The 19,535-nt window shown below is 34.9% G+C and overlaps 4 protein-coding genes across 8 annotated transcripts; 2 read left to right on the top strand and 2 right to left on the bottom strand.

Annotated features, from left to right (window-relative positions):
• Nucleotides 1–93: 93 nt before the first annotated feature.
• Wdr33 (WD repeat domain 33) lies at nt 94–10,418 on the bottom strand. 2 transcript variants are annotated; one of them, XM_076767705.1, is made up of 9 exons: nt 10,176–10,418; nt 9,110–9,573; nt 8,760–9,029; nt 7,741–7,892; nt 4,563–4,660; nt 4,027–4,387; nt 3,739–3,950; nt 3,308–3,643; nt 94–3,222 (listed from the first exon to the last, which is right to left on the bottom strand). In XM_076767705.1, exons 2-9 carry the CDS (start codon nt 9,431–9,433, stop codon nt 1,817–1,819), a joined length of 3,159 nt encoding a protein of 1,052 aa, XP_076623820.1. In that variant the 5' UTR covers nt 9,434–9,573; nt 10,176–10,418; the 3' UTR covers nt 94–1,816. The 2 variants fall into 2 exon arrangements, with proteins under 2 accessions (XP_076623820.1, XP_076623821.1); XM_076767706.1 differs by lacking the exon at nt 10,176–10,418 and having other exon boundaries at nt 9,110–10,167.
• A 286-nt stretch (nt 10,419–10,704) lies between these two features.
• LOC143343715 (RNA-binding protein 48) lies at nt 10,705–13,126 on the top strand. 3 transcript variants are annotated; one of them, XM_076768890.1, is made up of 5 exons: nt 10,714–11,240; nt 11,513–11,703; nt 11,922–12,110; nt 12,240–12,737; nt 12,809–13,126. In XM_076768890.1, exons 1-5 carry the CDS (start codon nt 11,136–11,138, stop codon nt 12,915–12,917), a joined length of 1,092 nt encoding a protein of 363 aa, XP_076625005.1. In that variant the 5' UTR covers nt 10,714–11,135; the 3' UTR covers nt 12,918–13,126. The 3 variants fall into 3 exon arrangements, with proteins under 3 accessions (XP_076625007.1, XP_076625005.1, XP_076625006.1); XM_076768891.1 differs by having other exon boundaries at nt 10,718–11,256; XM_076768892.1 differs by lacking the exon at nt 11,922–12,110 and having other exon boundaries at nt 10,705–11,240.
• On the bottom strand, nt 12,945–14,805 carry LOC143343714 (uncharacterized). Its single transcript, XM_076768889.1, has 5 exons — nt 14,615–14,805; nt 14,383–14,550; nt 13,792–14,212; nt 13,531–13,721; nt 12,945–13,307 (listed from the first exon to the last, which is right to left on the bottom strand). Exons 1-5 carry the CDS (start codon nt 14,801–14,803, stop codon nt 13,116–13,118), a joined length of 1,161 nt encoding a protein of 386 aa, XP_076625004.1. The 5' UTR covers nt 14,804–14,805; the 3' UTR covers nt 12,945–13,115.
• A 1,085-nt stretch (nt 14,806–15,890) lies between these two features.
• LOC143343711 (uncharacterized) lies at nt 15,891–19,277 on the top strand. 2 transcript variants are annotated; one of them, XM_076768883.1, is made up of 6 exons: nt 15,891–16,378; nt 16,649–16,821; nt 16,891–17,049; nt 17,316–17,435; nt 17,518–18,981; nt 19,070–19,277. In XM_076768883.1, exons 1-6 carry the CDS (start codon nt 15,895–15,897, stop codon nt 19,262–19,264), a joined length of 2,595 nt encoding a protein of 864 aa, XP_076624998.1. In that variant the 5' UTR covers nt 15,891–15,894; the 3' UTR covers nt 19,265–19,277. The 2 variants fall into 2 exon arrangements, with proteins under 2 accessions (XP_076624998.1, XP_076624997.1); XM_076768882.1 differs by having other exon boundaries at nt 17,307–17,435.
• The last annotated feature ends 258 nt before the right edge of the window (nt 19,278–19,535 follow it).

Genomic DNA, 19,535 nt, shown 5'->3' with positions numbered 1-19,535 from the left:
AATTCAGTTCGATGTACGGGTGAAATGTTCAGGGTAGAATTAAAATATATATTTATGCATCATACATTTGAACTATATATAGTCAATTAAGATAAACCTATCGCCTATGATACCTATAAATTAAATCTGGGACAGAGCTTCAATTCGAATAATTCTGCGTCTTACTCCATTTTTATTAATAACTGATAGATAAACTGTTCTGGTTCACAGTTTCTCGACGACCAGCAACAATTACGAAATGTTCGACATGCTTCACATGCTTCTTTTCTACCCTCTTCACACGCGCCGATCAATTCTCAAATTGGAACAAGAAAGTTCTTTCGCAAGGCAGCTTGTGAACAGTTTTTTTCATCGAAATAATATTGGATGTCATCGATTATATATTATATTACAATTTTCTGCAGTCTCGCGCGGCTCGAGACATTCATACATTTTGCGCACATAGTGTTATAAGACGCGGAGAGGTCGTGCTTGTTTCGACAGAGCACCTTCCGTATTTAGAAATCTAGCCACCTAGCGTGGATAACACTGTTCAACAAATAAAAACGTTCTCTGTTTTATTTTGCAACATCCACTGAGCGATGCTTGTAGAGTTTCTCGTCCCAAACGTGAATTACAGTTTCTTGTAAATTTTCCGATCTTTAATCGCTATAAATCGTTATCAGAATTTCAAAAGAACCGATACACGTACTTTTTTCGTTTTATTTTTTTGCAATTTTTATGAAAAGCTTTCGTCTAACAAAATTACTACGTGGTATCGAATTCCATGGATGTTTCTAAAGAAGAAACCGCTTAGGAAAAGGTTCGTAATAGTTTTTAATTTGGACAATTTGAGAATATATCTGACTAGAACGGGTGCACTGGTATTTTGCCGCCATGCGGCCATTTTTCGCCTGCCTTGACTCGTCAGTGCCGTATCTAGATGTAACCATCAATAATTAATTCCGTTAATAAGCACCTATTTCCTGAACATACATTTTTTAAATATATTCTTGGATATTGATCATGAAATTATAAAGAACTTTTTATACGTGTAGAAAATAGGTACCTATTATCGGTGTTGATTCTGCATCGCTACGACACTGACGAGTTGAAACAGGCGGGCAATAGCCGCATGGCGCCGAAACACCCTGCACTAGTTCAAGACTTATTTTACTCATCTTCAAATTAAAAACCATTCCGATATTTCTTCGGGATGGTTTTCGTTTTAGAAACATCTACATAATTCGATAACACGTTGTAAATTCGTGTTAAGCAAAGAACTTTTCTAAAAAATGTAAAAGTAATAAACAGTGCGTACATCTGCTTTTTTTAAAACTTCGATGGCAATTTAGAACCATAAAAAACCACAAAATTGAATGAAAATATACACTCGTTTCTTTCTTTTTTCAACTAAGAATGATAGTGCTATTCTGCTTCCCGATTCACATTTTGGATGAGAAACTGTACAAGGATCGAGCAATGGATATTGGAAAATGAAATTCGTGTTGGACAGTGCGATCGATCGCTTCTCTGGAAAAAGGATAGCTCTTCCAAATAAAGTTCCTCGAAAAAAAATATACTTTCATCCAAGCACGCTGTGCGCAACGCCCTAAGTTCGATTTCTTTAACGGAGAGTACAAAATGGCTCGTAATGTGTCCGATATGGGTCGTTAGCCTGCACCGCGATGTTTAAAGAATACCACCGTTCCACGCGACAAGTTTCGTTTCATCGGCGACTGTACAACCTGCGCGGATCAACGCTGCTTCGTACAGGACGAACGGCAGTCTGTCAACGTGCACATAACATACAGACACTTTAACTTTAACTATCGTTTCAATAATTATCTCTTCCTCTGATACCTCGCGACGGGTCGCCGTCGCGCCCTCTGCCACGATTATTATACCCACTCCTGCCCATGTTATTGTCGTTGGGACCCCGATTCATGGGACCGCGATTAGGTCCGAGCTTATTCCCGAAGTTACCAAAGTTTGTGTTGAAGTTATTTGGCGCATTCTGACCGGGATTTTGACCCCGGAAACCAGGACCGAAACCCGGCCTGTCAAAATTCGGCGGACCGGCGTTAGGCCCTCGAAAGTTCGGTAAACCTTGAAAGCTGTTCCCGAACGGGCCCTGATTCGAACCGAACAGGGGCAACGGGTTGGGCCGGAAGTGTTGATTCGGACCGAAATTACCGTTCGGCGGTCTAAAGTTAGGACCGAAGCCTCCGGGCGGCGGCCCATTGGGACCAAAACCGGGATGCATGTTAGGATGGTGCATCATGTGCATGGGACCGTCAATTCCTTGCATACCAGGATGCAGCGGTTTATTCTGCATGGGATGCTGAGACATGTTTGGGTGTGGCACTAAACTTGGAATTGGTGGGGGCATGTTGGGATTGATATTCTGCATGTTGTGATGACTGGACATGTGAGATATGCTATTGCCCAAGTGGGACATGTTATTACTCATGCCGGGACCAATGCCCATCGGCATGTTGTCGCGTTTATCGAAGTTGCTCGAGAAACCACCGTCCCCTTTCCGAGGGCCATCGTTCATTGGTTTTTCGTCGTCCCATCGCGAACCACTATCCCTGTCGTCGTAACCGTCGTTGTCTATGGATTTCTTTAGGGGGAATCCGTGCGAACTTCGAAAGTCTTTATCAGCGTAATTGCTTCTTATATCGTAATCGGAACGCGAGCTAGGCCTGCCAGGTCCGCTGGATATGTTAAACCGCATGTCCTCGTCGCCGCGATTCATATTTCTCGCGTTTTCACCGTGCGAGTGCTTCCTGAGATCCTCATCGTGACCGCCATGGAAATTGTTCTCGCCGCTATGCTGATTCGATTTCCCCCCAGTATACCTCAAGTCGGTGTCACTGGACTGCGAGTCTTCCGTCATTATTCCGCCGAAAACTGGCTGATGAATCTTTGACGTACGATCGCTAGCTCCGCCGTCGCTCCAACCGATCAGTTGGTCGAATTTCCGTTTTCCGCCACGATTCAAAGCTTTAAGCAGTTCAGGATTTTGCGCGAACTTGGAACTAGGCAAAGGCGGAGGGAGTTCGATATCGGGGACCTTAGAATAATCTATTTCGCCGTCATCCTGTAAATACTCCTCGGACTCGTCCACGTTGTCCGGAGGACCCACGACATCACGTAATTCTTCTATTTCCCCGGAGAACACTAATTTATTTATAGCATCGTTTCCTTTGCTGATCGCCTCCGCTAGCTTGGAACCGGCTATAACGTTCACGATGAGACACAACGATATATAACGGCTAGTCATATTTGGAACTGTAAATTTGTATAATTAAATGGTACTTACGTTCGACGGGAATCATTTTTCCATACAATATAATACCATTAGGCGTTACTTCGTTTAGGGGCACTGCTCCCGGTGTGGTTTCAATTAACTGATTCACGAATGCATTCAAAGCCTCAACTTGCTCCATGTCTTCCGCTTCCATTTCGTTCCACTGCGCTTGGAAGTTTCTCGGGATCGGCTTACTGTATGGAACTTTCTTGTTAGCGAACTTCTTCCCTTCGTCGACAGCGTGGTCCAAGTCCAATCCCGGTATTCCGCCGCTTTTGTCCTCTGGTTCGCCATCGGCGTTGATTCTGTCTTCTGGGCCCATACCAGGTATTACGGCCGCCTCATCAGCTATGAAACAGTCGAAATAGTAATAGTACAGATTATAATCTTGTTTAAATTTTGACTACGATGACCACGACATCGTCGCGTATTTTTTCGCGTACCTATTTCGTGATCGTCAACGCCAGCAGATCCTGCAGGTAACGTGTTGAGATTATACTTGTCCCTCATTAAATCGCCGGGCCTATTTCGTGTCCAGAACTTCGAAGTATGATCATTACTACCAGAACACAGAATGTGACCTAACGGATGCCAAGCTAACGTCCACACTATGCTGTCGTGAGCTTGTTCTATCGCGCCCACTTCTTTGTCGGCGCTAAAAATTAATTGCAGCGTGTGGAACGCGTGAAAACCACAAGATCGTAAAGTAGAAAAATTATCGAGTGCCATACCCAACGTGCCAGAATAAAATGGCACCGTCGCTGCCGCCGCTACAAAACAGGCCTTCGTGACTCGGATGCCACGCGACGCTGGATGCCTCTTTCTTGTGTCCACGAAACGTTTGAACTTCTTGACTTAAATTCCTAAGGTCGAACAGCTTGAGCAAGTGATCTCGTGACGCGGTCACTAGCCAATTCCCGTTTTCGTTCCACTTAACGTCCATGACCGTTGACTTGTGTGCATGTAAAGTTGCAAGCGATTGCCCACTCTTTGGATCCCATAATTTTACCGGTTGCTGATTATCTTTGCTCCCTGAGATGACTAGACTTTTTTGCGGATGCCAGTGTACGCACTTCACATCAGCTCCGTGACCTAAACAAGAACCGTATGAGTATTTGTCCTGCTTCTGACGTTAATTTCTAAAACTATTCCTCAAGAAATATTTCACTTGGCGTTTAATTATTTTAACTATATAAAAATGCGACTGTACATGACAGTACACTTGGTCAAATTTAATTATAATGTTTAACGTAATCTTAATATATACCCCTCAAAATTCGTTCTTCGTGACAGCGAAGAAAGTCCCAAATTCTGACTGTTCCATCGTCGCTGCACGTTGCCAGCTTGTGATCCGTTGGACTGAAACTACCCACCCAGAAAACAAGAGTTATATTCAAACAATATGCTGTGTTGCATGTCAATGAAGCAGTTCTTTATTTTTATTTTTTTTAAAACGTTCACAATGAAATATAAGATAGTACTATGGTGCGATGATGCGTAGCACGTGTTTCGGGTCTGATTTGTTTCGTGTAGGCACACTTATGGAGTATCGAATAGTAAAACGATAACACGGCACAATATAAAAGATCAACTACTCGCTGAGCTTTATTAACTTTTATTGAAATTATCTCTTTACAAAGTGAAATATAGCCAAAGTGGAAGAAAGCGAAACATGTGAAATATTTATAGAATTCGATTGGAAGGGCATTTAAGATATATGGTACACCTTACGGACATTAATGTAATATGACTTCAGGACATAATTACTAGAAATCGAAATCAAAGCATACAATGGCTTACATTTATTACTGATTTGTCATTTTGCTTGTTAAATAAATATTACCGCATGCAATGTTCATGTATACGCAAAACAAGCGAATTTTGCCATTTTTCTCCATGGTACCATTTGTTAAGTTACTTATACATTTGCATATATCTACACATGCATCCCTTAATGGATCTTAAGTAATATATTTTGTGAAAGTTCATTTAAATCAGCCTACGAGTTCGTCAACGATCACAATTTTCAAAAAAATTGTTCGAATTAATTGTATGGGAATTAAACGCATAACATTACTTCACGGTTTCCGATGAACTTCGCACGCGATTCTTCCTGAGAGTTCGAGCGTAAGCAAATTTATGCAGAAAAAAAAAACGCACTTAGCGACGCGCAAAATTAAGAAAACGAACTTTGCATTTCGGATCAATTTGAAAAGTTGTTAATATATATATCAAATGCATGATGTTTTATGGAATTACGCATAGTGGATTTTACTGTAAATGCATCTCAAGGAATAGACAGACATCAGTAATAAAAGGAAGATCTATGTGTAAATATCGTAAATAAACAAAAAACCATCATCGACAGTCATATCTGGCACTCAAACATAATTCATTGCCCATTAAGCAACAAACTCTCATTATCGTGTAATTAGAATCTCTCTTTGATGCCACATGACCACCGAGTGATGTACCAAGAGTGATATTTTTTAACATTTTAACATTTATTACACAAAAAAAATGTCCGAAGTGTACATGAATTTCATTATATCTCTCTGCTATTCTCTCTCTCTCTCATCTGCAAAAGGGCACAAGCGACACAAAACAAAGAAAAAATACTTTATTATCGGAACCAATGCAATACTGCGATGTCTTTATTCAACTTTATTGAAACTTGGATGATGTAAAGAAGGACATAGGATACTTTATTTTTATTATAATTCAATGGGAATCTCGACTAGGTGTTGCTGTATTTCTTTCTTGTTTATTTGTAATTCTAAAAATATACATCTTTACCCAACAGCCTGGCTATATAAACTCCTTGGACCGAGAGCCATAAGGACCTAATTTTATTTTCGTAATAATTTATTATTTTACTTTCTTCTCTGCGGACTCTTTATGCATAGCAATGCGAAATAATAAGTTGTTGCTACTGTAATCTAATGGACCATGTAAATCTACTTAGGTCCCTAAGACTCTAGGAGTACAAACGACAAATTTTATATCGACACACGTACAACATAGTTGTTATGATCCATGAAGGTGAAGAGAATTTAAAAAAAAAAAAGAAAAAAAGAAAAAAAAAAGAACTTTAGTACAACATTGAAAATCTACTACACGCTCGATTCGATCGAAAAAGACAAACGCATTTTTTTTAAGGAAAGGTAATTGGAGCTATTTGTACATATATAATAACGCTCACAATTTTTAAATCTAATTCCATCACATTTCTTTTACCTTCGTATAAAACACTCTTTTTCTTTTTAGTATAAAACGTTTATCAAAATTAAATTCAGTAAAAATATTTTACAAAAGAAAATATTAATCTTCGCGATGATTTGTAATAACGCGAATAAAAAATACTCTATAGCAGTGTTTTCCAAATTAGGGGGCACGACCCCTAAGGTGGGATGCCTTACAATCCAAGGGACGTGCGAACGAAAACTTTTAACGTGGAAAAATGTGGACAACTTAAACATCTATTTTTATTAAGTACATTGATCATCGAAGTTTAACAAGTGTAGAGGTATTATATTTTTCTTATATCATTTTAATCTCTTAAAGGACCAGTCGATTCGTACGAAATAAACTAAAATTCTAACCGTTCTTTACTCACGACATCTATAAATCTTCTGACGATGTTGTTGTGTTATACTATTGGAAACTTTAACTATGAATGTTCATGTTACGGTATCTATATATGTATAAATTAATCTATAGCTGTAGGTATTTTTGTAACTCTGTTTTTCCTCCAAATTTTCCATATTTTTGGATTCGTTTAATGATGTCGAAGTTTAAAAATGTATTTTCAAAATTTTTCTTTATCTGTCAGTCAAATAAACGTCTTTCCAACTTGGACAATAGGCTACTTTCTATCGTATTTTGCTCGCGATAAACTATAAATGTTGCTAAATGTGCATTGTTCTTTGTTTTTGACTAGATCGAACATATAACATTGCTTAAAAAAAAAAAAAAAAATAAATAAAAATGATAAATACGCTAAAGCACAATCCACGGGCAAAAGCTAGTTTAAAATAATACTGAAAAGTCTAGTCTATAAATATCGGGCGCAGAAATTCTCTTTTTTTATGGGAGGGGAGTTTGGAACCTTCCAAAAAGTTTGGAAACCACTGCTGTATAGGATGGATATCGAATTCTTTATCACAGATCGATTATATATCACAGAGATTTCTAAAGAACCAAGAATTTGCATACTTCCCATGCGCCTGATACCAGAAAATTTTTACAAATACTATCCGTCGAAAACTCGGTAAATCACCTGTGTACCCATACAAGAATTGCTATTATTCATAGCGGGAGTGTCATAAAACCAGAAAAGGAAGAGAATGAGAATCGTGTCCAGTATCGTAACTACAGCAAGGATGGACGGATCATCGATAACAGTGGCGCAAGAGACGTAAGGACTAGTGTGGTGGATGGTATACCTGAGTCCTCTAATCGCTTCTTTGTGCGCCTGAAACATCTTGACGTTGTTCATGTTGCTCTGCCAATACTTGACGTAGCCAGCATGATCTCCTGTGACCATCCAGCTCTCGTTGTGCGACCATACCATTGTTCTCACCGGACTATCGTGCGCCTGCACAAACAGAACCAATTTTTCCATTAGTATCCCTGAAAGTACCCTGCACTTTTTATAGAAGAATGTCGATCTTGCGCATCGAAGCTTTTATTTTCAATCTATTATCACAATCTCCGTTTAAACACGTTCACTGCGCTAGTTATTCTCACGAACACTTAGATTTTACGGCACGGATCAGTTATATTCGACATAATTTCTTAGCATGGAACAACGATTCAACAATTGCTAAAATTTATTACAAACTTTCGTATATTAGTACGCGACTACCCAATACGGAAAATCGTCTATAATCATAAAATAATAAGTAGGACTCGTAAAGCAATAAAAGTGATTACCCTTTTACAAGAGTTTTATATATTAGTAGCTAATATTTCTACCGTTTATATTTGCAATTTAAAATATTCTATTTTATACTCTCATATAAGTTTTTAATTAGAGTCAACTATTTATGATATCGATGCATATGTCCTATATCGCAATAAACGTGTTAAACACGTAAATAACTCGGCTAATTATTTTCCTTCGTTCCGACTCAAATAAAAATAACTTGCGCCGAATAATCTCTGAACGTTTATTATTTTATTCTTTTAAAAGTTTTCGACTATTATAAAAACCTTTTTCATAAACCATACCAGAGTTAAAAATTAAAATAATTTGTACGCGTGAAAAGTAATTAGAGATTGTGGTACTAAGGTTCCAATTATTTGAAATATACAATATGCATGACTAGCAAAGGAAAGGAGTATGCATTAATAAATTAAAAACTATCGTTACATTGATAAAAATTGTTTAGATAATATCGGGAAGCAGAATATATATAGATTAGTTGCATCTAAACCATAGTAATATATTCACACAATATACCTGTAGAATAGTTTCAAAATTAAATGTAAGGCCATTCCATAGGGTAAATTCCCCACTAGATGCGCCGGTAACGAGACGTCTGCCCTCCGGTGTCCAAGCCATACAGAAGATTGGACAACGCATTTTATTTGTTGCAGTCTTCACAAATCTTGTCGTAACGGCATTTATTGGATTGTCGACGTAACTGGGCGGTGGAAGTAAGTCAGGATAATACATTACGTCCGGCTGAAGAGCGCGTCTGTCCCGATAGTCCCTTTGCCATATCCGATTCTATACACACAAGATTCACATTATTAACATTATTTGATGTCAACTCGAAAAAATTTTGTAAAACAAATTGGAAACCCTACCTCTAAGCTCTTTATAATAGCTGAATTATAATCAACAGTTTTGCGCATAACAGATTTCCTAAGTCTCTTTCCATCAAATTCATCTTGCAAAGTATCTTGGCCAGCAGCAACAATTTTTGGAGCATGATAAGGTCTGAATGGTTTAAAAAAACCACGAGCTCCATCTCTGTGGTTAATGTACCGATGTTGATAGCTCCCAGAGGTATTTATGGTAGTTAAATTAGGAGGTGGGGCAGATAAATTTGGAGTGGTGGGAGGTGGCACCGACATATTAGGTAAACTTATGGCTGGTGGAGGAGTTGCAAATTGAGCATTTGCAGACATAATGAAATAATTTATAGGATATTACAATTAATTCAAACATATAAAAGAAAATATAATCTAAATGGGTAATAAGGGACAAACATATTCATAGCTTAATATTGCCCAATATCGCTACACCAAATCCATTGCAGTTACTAATTCTGTAAATAAATGTAAAATACATTTTTCATTAACATTTTATCAAAATATTAACAAGGTTATATTTTTATGTAATTTTATCTGATTTTTATTTTTATTGTATTTGCATACAACACACAGTTTTTAGGTTGATCGACCATTGAAAAACAGTTAAACTTGTAACTTAATGGTTTTTGTAATTATTTGACTTATTTAAAAAAAAGCAGATTGCATTAATTTAACAAATCATTAATAACATTACGATTTGTTTGATAGAAATTTTTACGTTTAAATGTAAATTTACAATATCTGAACACAAGAGAGCAGGAACTACACTTTCACAATATGTGAAAGCATGAAATTGTTTTGTCAATTGAAACGCTTGTTTTAGTCTTATTATCAGAGATTTCGAGTTTTCGTTAGTTGGTTTATTAACGTATAATTAAATACTCGATACTCGTAAACGAATAGCTAAACCTGCTTCTAGCGAAATTGGAACGGTAACGAAGGTTAGACGTTATATTTGCTAGAAAAAAGGAAAGCAACCTGACGAACGCGAGTTTTATTCAAACGATAAGTTCTTACGATACAGAATAAAATACATTTACGAAAACTGATTAACAACCTGTTCATTAATTGGGAACAAATACTCTTTGATGCTGTTGCACTGTAAAACCCTTAAAATGTACACAACCACTTATTTCCACCGAATGTATAAAAACTTTTTCCCAACGATTAACCAAGTACAGAAAGTAAAGAGATCATTACTCGACGAAAATATCGACAACTTTTGCGTTCTACTTCAAATATGTAAATGTAAACGCAACGGGCAAACAGTAAGAAAATTGTGTGTCCGCTATGGACGCCATTACTCTTTTGGGCGATGACATCCGTTTTATGTTTCTACTTCCGTCAATAGGTTTTAAGTAAATTATTATAAGGCATATTTTAATCAAATGTTATTGATTAAAAACAGTCGATAGATATATAGTTATTGAAAATATCTTAACGTAATAAATGTTTAATATGAAAACGTAAAATAGGGTGAAGGGTAATAGGGACTTAAGATTTGTTGCATTCAAAGTTCTACTTTTAAATTACAATTCCTTGTTACGAATATTGTTTTCATGCAACTTATTTTTCACAGAGTAATGTTTTCGAGGATTTTGTACTATTAAAAATGAGCTTTCCAACAAGCAATATCATTACTATGTTCGATTAATACTATAGTAATAAAACGATGGTTCACTCCTTTATTACGGAGGCCACCTGTTCTGGATTATTGAGATTTACACTCTTAATGTTTCTCATACATGTAGGTGTAACATAAACTATTGTGGTTATGACTGTCGTACAATTATTACAATTGAAATATCGATATTTTTCATAATGTACAATTTTACTATGATATTATTGTAACGAACAAATATCGAATTTCATGAAAAACGAAATATACGACTTGGAGTCGTTCGACTAAAAGTTTCGACGAAAGCATTATTGGGGAATTTCGAGAAATTGATAGTTTGTCCAACGCGGAAAATTGTAACGTAGTAAAACAGTAAATTAGAATAAAGAATTATAAATCATGGGTGATAAATACGTGATAACGAAACTCCCTCATCATGTGCAACAGAAGCTGTGTAACACACGACCGCCTTATAGACAAGGGAAAAGATTGACATCCGTGAAGGTAGCATTGTGGACTTGTATCCTATTCAACATAAAATATATGTACTAATGAATAATAACTGTAATTTAAAATCGAATGTTTTCTTCAAAATACTCTAATATTTTAGCGATGTAATTACAGAATTGATATCTCTGCCATGGACTTTTAATAGGCAATTTTTAATTATGACGCTTTCGTCTACGAATAATTCTATAAATTTTGCGATTTTACATATGAATTTATATTTTGCGTTTCTTGTAATATTTCCTTGACGCACTAGCTCTGTGTGACAGGTATATACGATAAATGATGAATCAAAACATTTGATGATATGTGGAGTACCAAAACTCCAGTTACACGAAGAAGTAAAGAAACTCATTGATCCTTATGGAGAGGTTAAGAAGGTTCATGTAGCACCCGACTATCCTACAGAAGAATTCACAGAAGCTTATTATGTACAATATGCTCGTATACAAAGTGCAAGGTTTATATTAGTTTATGTTTTTATATCAATGGCATCTTATTCAAACAGATAGTCAAGAGTAAACTTCTTTGAAAGACTATTCTCTATGTTTTCTATATTTTAATAGCTACACATTTTTTGCATATTTCCGTATATTTCTATACTGTACCTTATAAAGTACTTGCACACGTTATTAAATTTATTTATTTTAAATTTGCATGCAATGTTACGTCGTACAGAATAGCAAAACGCTTCGTTGATGGTAAAAATTTTTACGGAGGTTTACTACACGTTTTTTACGTGCCCGAACTAGAATCTGTAGCAGAAACTAAAGCTAAACTTATTCAGCGTCGTCGGGATGTAGCTATACGCATAAAGAGAAATCAGCAAGATTCACTAAATCCAAACATTGACAAATTTATTCCTAAGTACGTTGTAAAACTTATTGTTTATAAGAATGTACACATAGTGATACAAATGTATATTAACAACCAATAACTAATACCGATAATACAATTACTCAGGAAGTAATGTCAGTATTAAATTTCGAATTGTAGAGAACAATACCATAGAAAAAAGAAAACACCAGCACTACCGTTAACGGAAGAACGTCTAATTCAACATTATCCTGGAGAAACATTGTCTTCCATTTATAACGGCATACCACGAAATATAGATCCGAGACCGGTATCCGAACCTAGCTTACCTTCGACTTCGTACAGTAATGAAGAAAATGATTCGATCGCGTTTGCATTATCGCAAGCTCCGTATCATCCAACCGAAGCTGTTATTAGAAAAACCGAAGTTAAAGAAAGTACATCGAAATCTAGTTTTCAAAGCGGCAAAAGGAAAAATTATAAAGGACAGACTGTTGACAGTAACATCAAAGTCAGAGTAGTTAGGCCTGAAATTGTAGACACAAGCACCATAGTAAAGTGGAATACATCGGAAAAAAATTTATTCAGTAATCCTAAAAAGATTCAGAGCAATATAACTATCAAATTAATACCAAAATCCGATAATGAGAAAAAAAGAATTGTAATAAAGGACCCAAGGTATGTCCCATATTATACGCTATTTCGAATGTTCTGCCCTAATAAGTTATTATTAATGCATATTGTTTCAGTGTATCACAATTGGTACAACCGAGTAAAGATCTCCAAATTTCAATTGAAGAAGCCAGATCTCAGATACGAGCAGCTATGAAAGCAAATAACACGGAAAATCCATCGTAATAAAGCAAGATAAACGATAGGACGTACTGTTATAAAAATCATTTATTTCATCCTAAATAAATTGCAACAGTCTAATATTTTTCGTTTATACTTACAATTCTTATTTTCTTCTTTTTACAATTATCTAGAAAATTATAAAATACCTACGAGGCAGAATATTCGAATACTTCTTATAATAAATTAATTCCTAAAAATTGATTAAATAATAACTGACGAGTCTGGATCCCATTGCATTCCGTTTAATTTAGCTCTCGCAACGCATCTTTTATGCGGCGGTGTATTTTCCTGCATTTTGGGCATTATATTTTTATTTTTAAACGTCTGTTGCGGAGAGTTTATCGAAGCTTGCGTTCGTCCATTGTTCAAACGATTTCCAAGAGGAGTTCGAATCTGAAAGCGAAGATGTCTGAATACTATGAATGCCGGGAGCCATTAAATCTCACGAGATAATGATAGACTTCCGATACCAATTGGAAGATTTGACGCCTTACAATAAATTAAATGGATAAACCGATCTTTTAACCCAAACCGGAACGTTTAGTTCGACCACTGATTTTATATGAAGAAACGAACAAGCATAAAATTTGTATAATTTAAAAAAATTATTAAATACTTTTGCGCATTCATTTCCATTTTTCTTTTCATCTGTTGCTATTTTTATTTCCGATTTCCCGAGCACGCTGGATACTAACGAGTCTCTCCATATTTTAATTGCATCATTATTGACAATGTTAATTTCCTTTGGTTGTTCAACATTATCAATGTTCTGGTTTGAAGTTGTTTCCTCACTTTTCATTTGGTTTTCTATTAATACAAATGTTTGCTGGTAAGTTGAGACTTTAATGAATATCTTCAGCAACAATAACTTCCTCACCAATTTCAAAGTTCGTCTCGTTTTTAGACGAAACGGTAGAATACGACGAGTTTGATTCATTTGATTTATAGCTGTAATCACTATTGTGAGAATTTAAAGCTTCTATTCTCTCAACAGTTAAATTAGGCAATGCTTGTATCTCAGGGATATTAAATGGCGACGACATTTCACAATATGACAATCTTGGATATAATACATCTGTCTCATAACTACCCTGCCTGTGCAAACATTCTTGAGATCTTGCTTTTAAACGTTGTATAGATTTGAGTGGTAATATCGGTGTTCTATCGAAATTTGCAGCTGGAGATCTAGGATCTAGCCCCAAAATATCATAACGTTCTTTTTCTATTGATGTCATTTTTTTTATAACATTTAGATTATTGACTGTTGGCGTTGCTGGGCTGTCTGTATTTTTATTTTCCTAAACCGAATCAACCAAACTTTACATGCTACTCCTTATAAAAATAATTTGGAAACTTATGATCTCAATTTCGTAAATAGCTAAACTTTAATAAATAATTAATGAAATAATATATAATTTTTATTGAAAATAAATAAGTTCTAAGCTATAAAATGACTTTGGTAATTTACCCCATCCAAAAACTGGATTGTTTTACTTTCTACTATTCTTGGCACACATTTATTTGGTGTTAATGGTATTACTTCATCCATATCTGTTTCTAAATATGGCCTTGTATGTAAATGTTTTGGAACTGCTGAAATGGTTCTTTTATTCAATCCAATTGGTGTAGAATGCACCTATTAATGTTATATACATACATATTAATGTTATGTATTTCTAACATTATAGTATACAAATTACCTCTATTGGTGTTCTATCTATACCAATTGTTATTGATCTAGGATCCATAGATAATGTTGTACGACATATAGGTGGTGTGTACATAATGTCTTCCTGTTTGTTTATCTCATCTATAGAACACTGTACATTTGTTTCCTCGTTTTCCGGCTCATTATTATGGAAAAAATACTTGGTAACGTAATTTCCCATTATTGTTGCTTTTATATATCGTACGCCACAATTATCGATAAATTATAATACTCGTTCAGATTTAACGACGGTATTTAAACGATTTATTTGAAAACTAAAACGAAGTCTTGTTTTGTCTAGTTAATAACTTTTATAAACGATTTACCTTAAACAAATGTACAAGGAAGTTAACATCAAACAGAACTATAACTCGTGACACTGTGTTTTAACCACTTTCAATAGCATTCGACAAATTGTTGACGACAATTTGTCTGAAAATTAAATCGACCAAAGCTGAACCAACGTGCAATTTTGAATAAGAGGCGATGTTGCCAGACTTACCGGGTTTGTCGTGCATGCGTGTTGAAAATGAAATGCTTTAAAGGCTCGTTTTCACGCGGTAGTAGAAATCGTGATTTTGTCATTGAAATTTATAATAGCGTGACAATCACGAATAAAATTTGGTTAACTGTATAATAACGATACAACGTTACATTTATAGTTGGCTCCCGTTCTAACGACATCGTGACGAAGTGTTGCCAACATGTAACTTTAAGCAAGTGGTACCAAATACACTAACCTTACTCGTTATTGCTAAGGCGACTAAGGCCTTCTAATCACTGCTCTTTGTTTTCGTTACGTATATGCATATAATATATATTTTAAACTAAACAACTAAAATGACATATGTTGCGTTTTCTGCTAATGAACTTTAAATAATAACATGTAACTAATTGATACGAAACTGTTTTTTTATTCGAAGTGTAAAATCTATTGCAATCATCGTTAACTACTTGTTGGTTAAGAACAGCTAAGTTGGCGTACACGTATTGAAATTTAGAAAATATTGTATTATTTGTTAAATTACGATTATATGTACATTGTAAACGTTAATATAAATTGCTAATTGGAAACAGCAGTATGAAAGGAATTTAAATAATATTAACGCATCGTAAGCTAATGATGTCAATATCCGTTAGGTTATTTTTACTATAAAAGTAATTCGTTAAAACGTACACCGAACTATTGTTAATACTGTTTTAATTGTTATATTTAAAATCAATAAAATCAGATTTAGAAGAAAGTGAATTTGCGTGTTTAAATATAGAAATATGTCAATCGATACAAATTTGGTTCAAACGGAATCTATCAATTTCGTTTGTCCGATATGCGACTGTCGGTACGAGAATAAAAAGGAATTTTATGATCACTTATATATTCATGCTGGAGACGTACTGCTGAAGCATATACAATGCTTAAAGAAAAATGAAAACAATGAATCTCAGACAGAGCTAAAATATTCTAACCAAGAAAGATTTCATGATAATTTTCATGAAAATATAATAAGACCATTCAAGTGTCAACAATGCGATTTCACGTTTGACAGAGCATCTCAATATGATTATCATTATCGAAGTATACACTTAGGTGAAAAGTCACAGCTTTGTGAAATTTGTGGTAAAGGTTTCTTTCGAAAAGCAGACCTAAGAACACATTTAAACATTCATTTAGGAACAAATATTTGTATTTGCGAAGTTTGTGGAAGAAAGTTTAATCATATATCCAATTTGATTAGACACGGCAGAATGCATGCTGGTAATTGTATTATTTGTACAAGAAATTGTCTAATTGGGAATAATGTTCAGATGTGACATAGATATAGAAGGATGCAATGTCTGTAAAGTTCAGTTCTTTGTAAAAACATAAACTGAGATTCTTGGATCAGTGTAAATTGTGTGCACATGGGCCTAGTTTATGGTTTTGTAAACAAAGGACCAAGCTTTATAGAATAAAAATTTTTGCAACCATTGTCTATCTATGTTCTGTCTTATGGAACAAATTAAAAGTTTGAAATTTAATTCATAGGAATAAAACCATATCCATGTTCCATATGTGGTAAACGTTTTACTCAAATTAGTTCTCTTGCAAGACACAAACGTATTCATGAAAGATCAAAAGAAGATATTAAACATCAAGCACAAAATATTAGTGATAGTGTTAACATAGAGAAAAAAGATCATGTATTTAACAAGAACAGGGTAATTAAAAATATTTTGTTATGTAATATTGTTTAATGTGAATGTATGTATCTCATTGTCAATTTGTAGTTTGTTGAAGGTAATGCATCTGTTCACCAAAAGGCAGTTAAGAGACAACATTATTGTAAAGTTTGTGGGGAGAGTTTCAATTTTATTTTTCTCTTAAGAGAACATGAGAAATCTCATTTAGAAAATACTATCAATTTGGAATGCGAGAATCACGAGATGGTAAGAACTGTAAAAATTATACAGTAGTGCCCACTTAATTGTCCGCAATTTGACGCCGGTCGTTATCGATACATTGTATGTATGGTTTCGGGTGCCAGCTATAGTATCTCACTCGCATTTATCCTCTTATTTCCGTTGAATTCTTAGAAGTAACCATGCCCACATAAATGACCGCGGTCGGTCCCGAGCGTGGTCACTTAAGTGGGCACTACTGTATTTAAGAAACCCTTTATTTCTAAATGTTTCCTCTCATTTAGAGTTTTCAGAAAATTACAGAACTTCAGGAACAAAAAAGTCACATTAATAATTTTGATTTCCTTGAAAACGAAACAAATGTAAAAAGAGTATTGCCATTGGAAACAATCATTTATATCACATCGGAACAGGTAAATAATTTAGTATTTAAGAATTTTATGATTTTAAAATACGTTCGATCGCTACATAATATGGCTTTGCGCATGGAAAAAGCTGAAGAAAATAAATCTGGAGAACATCGAAGACACTACAAATCATATTTCACAAGAGCAGTTGCACGAAACAAACGAAAAGGATCAAACGACTGAAGAATTAAATATCTCGGAGAAGTTAGTACTTCATAATGAGCAAACTCTATGCGACGATGGCAGTCCCGTTTTGTTATATAAATCCAACGATTGCGATGCGAAAGAAAATGTACTATATGTGTGTCAAGTAGAGGAACCTGTTCTTAAAAACAGATTGGGTACTAAATTCGCAAATAGTAATGAACATTTTATGTGTACACAAGCATATGAATCTGAATTACAAAAATCAGAGACACTTCAGAATTATAACACCCTGGCAAATATTTCTATAAATGTCACCGATATGTTTCAAAAAATAGATATATCAGAATCCAATATTAACGAACACATTAAACCTGATTTGAATATCCAAAATCATCAAGATATAAATACGGTACAAAGTGAAAAAATTTCTGAAAGTTCAAACGATGTGAATAATACCACAAATCACGACGAACCGATGTTGCGTTTAGTACAAACGGAAACAGGGGATCAATTTTACGAATTTCTTATTAATAATTTAGTTGAAAAATTACCAAATATACAGTCCGTGAAACCTCCCGAGACTAAAGATGAAAATATAAATATTCCGGAGAATACGACAAATATGTGCTTAAACGTTAAAAATTTAAACGAAGAAGTTCAACATGAACAAAATATGCGCGACGATATACATAGTGATCTCCACTATACACACTACGAATTACAAGGCGAAGAAAAGAATTTTGTTACGAATCAGATTCTATTGGATCCACAAACTGATTTTGAGAAATACGTCGATACAAATTTCGAGGTTTTCGAGAGATTACATTACGACGATAGTTCGGAGCATTTTCTTGAATTTGTTGAAAATACAGGAGTTGGAAGTCAAAGTTCGAAAATTTTAGAATGTAAAGAGAACGAGCAACTTTTACCGTTTCAAGGCTTCAGTCAAATTGATTCTATGCAAGAGAATGAAAAGAATGTTTCTATTAGCGACAATGAACAGGTTCTTTTAACGTCTCTTACCGAAGACACGCCGTGTGAAATAAATACGAGTAATAACGAAATTCTTGAAAAAGACGAAGAACAGGTGCAAATTACCGACACTATCGGAAGTACTACGAAGCTAGAGGATCAACAAGAAGAATCGAAAAAGTCAAAAGTATTTTTACTAAAATTTCAATGCACAGTATGTGAAAAATCATTTTCGACCAGTTATAACTACAAACAACACATAGGTACACATTTTGCAGACCAACAAAAGTTTCATTGTAGAGAATGTAAAATGTCTTTTGCTTGGAAATCAACGTTAAATAAACACATTGCAAGTAATCACAGACCAGAAGGTCCACAGAAATTTGCATGTGATATATGTCAAAAAATATACAATACGTCTTCGCAAGTAAACGTAAGTATACGTATACATTTGAATATCCACGTTTATATTAAATTTTTTTTTTTTTAAGTCGATATTACAAAAAAATATTTTCACACAGGAACACGTAAAACGTGATCATTTGAAACAACGAAATCATGTTTGTTCTCAATGCGGTAAATCGTTTTTCAAGAAGTACGATTTAAAAATACACAATAGAATTCATACGGATGAACGACCATACGTTTGCCGCGCTTGCGGAAAAAGGTTTCATCATCGAAGTCACATTATTCGACACGAACGTATACATTTTTAGAATAATGCGAGCTTATGTTGTTTCTTTAAAGCAGTGATTTCCAAACTTTTTGAAAAGTACCCCCTCCTCCCGAAAAAAAAATAAAATAAAATTTCTATACCTGATACAACAAACGGTTATTTTCAGTACTCCTTCGATTACATTTGTTTACATTCCAAATTTTCTTTTGCGTCCCTCTTAGATCGTAAAGTGGCCTCATTAGGGGTTATCGTTTTGGAAAACACTGGTTTAACACACTTAGAAAATACATTATGAAATATATTTATAAACT

Source organism: Colletes latitarsis, chromosome 7 (assembly GCF_051014445.1).
Source record: "Colletes latitarsis isolate SP2378_abdomen chromosome 7, iyColLati1, whole genome shotgun sequence".
Classification (NCBI taxonomy): Eukaryota; Metazoa; Arthropoda; class Insecta; order Hymenoptera; family Colletidae; genus Colletes; species Colletes latitarsis.
This window is presented reverse-complemented; position numbering and strand designations above follow the sequence as displayed.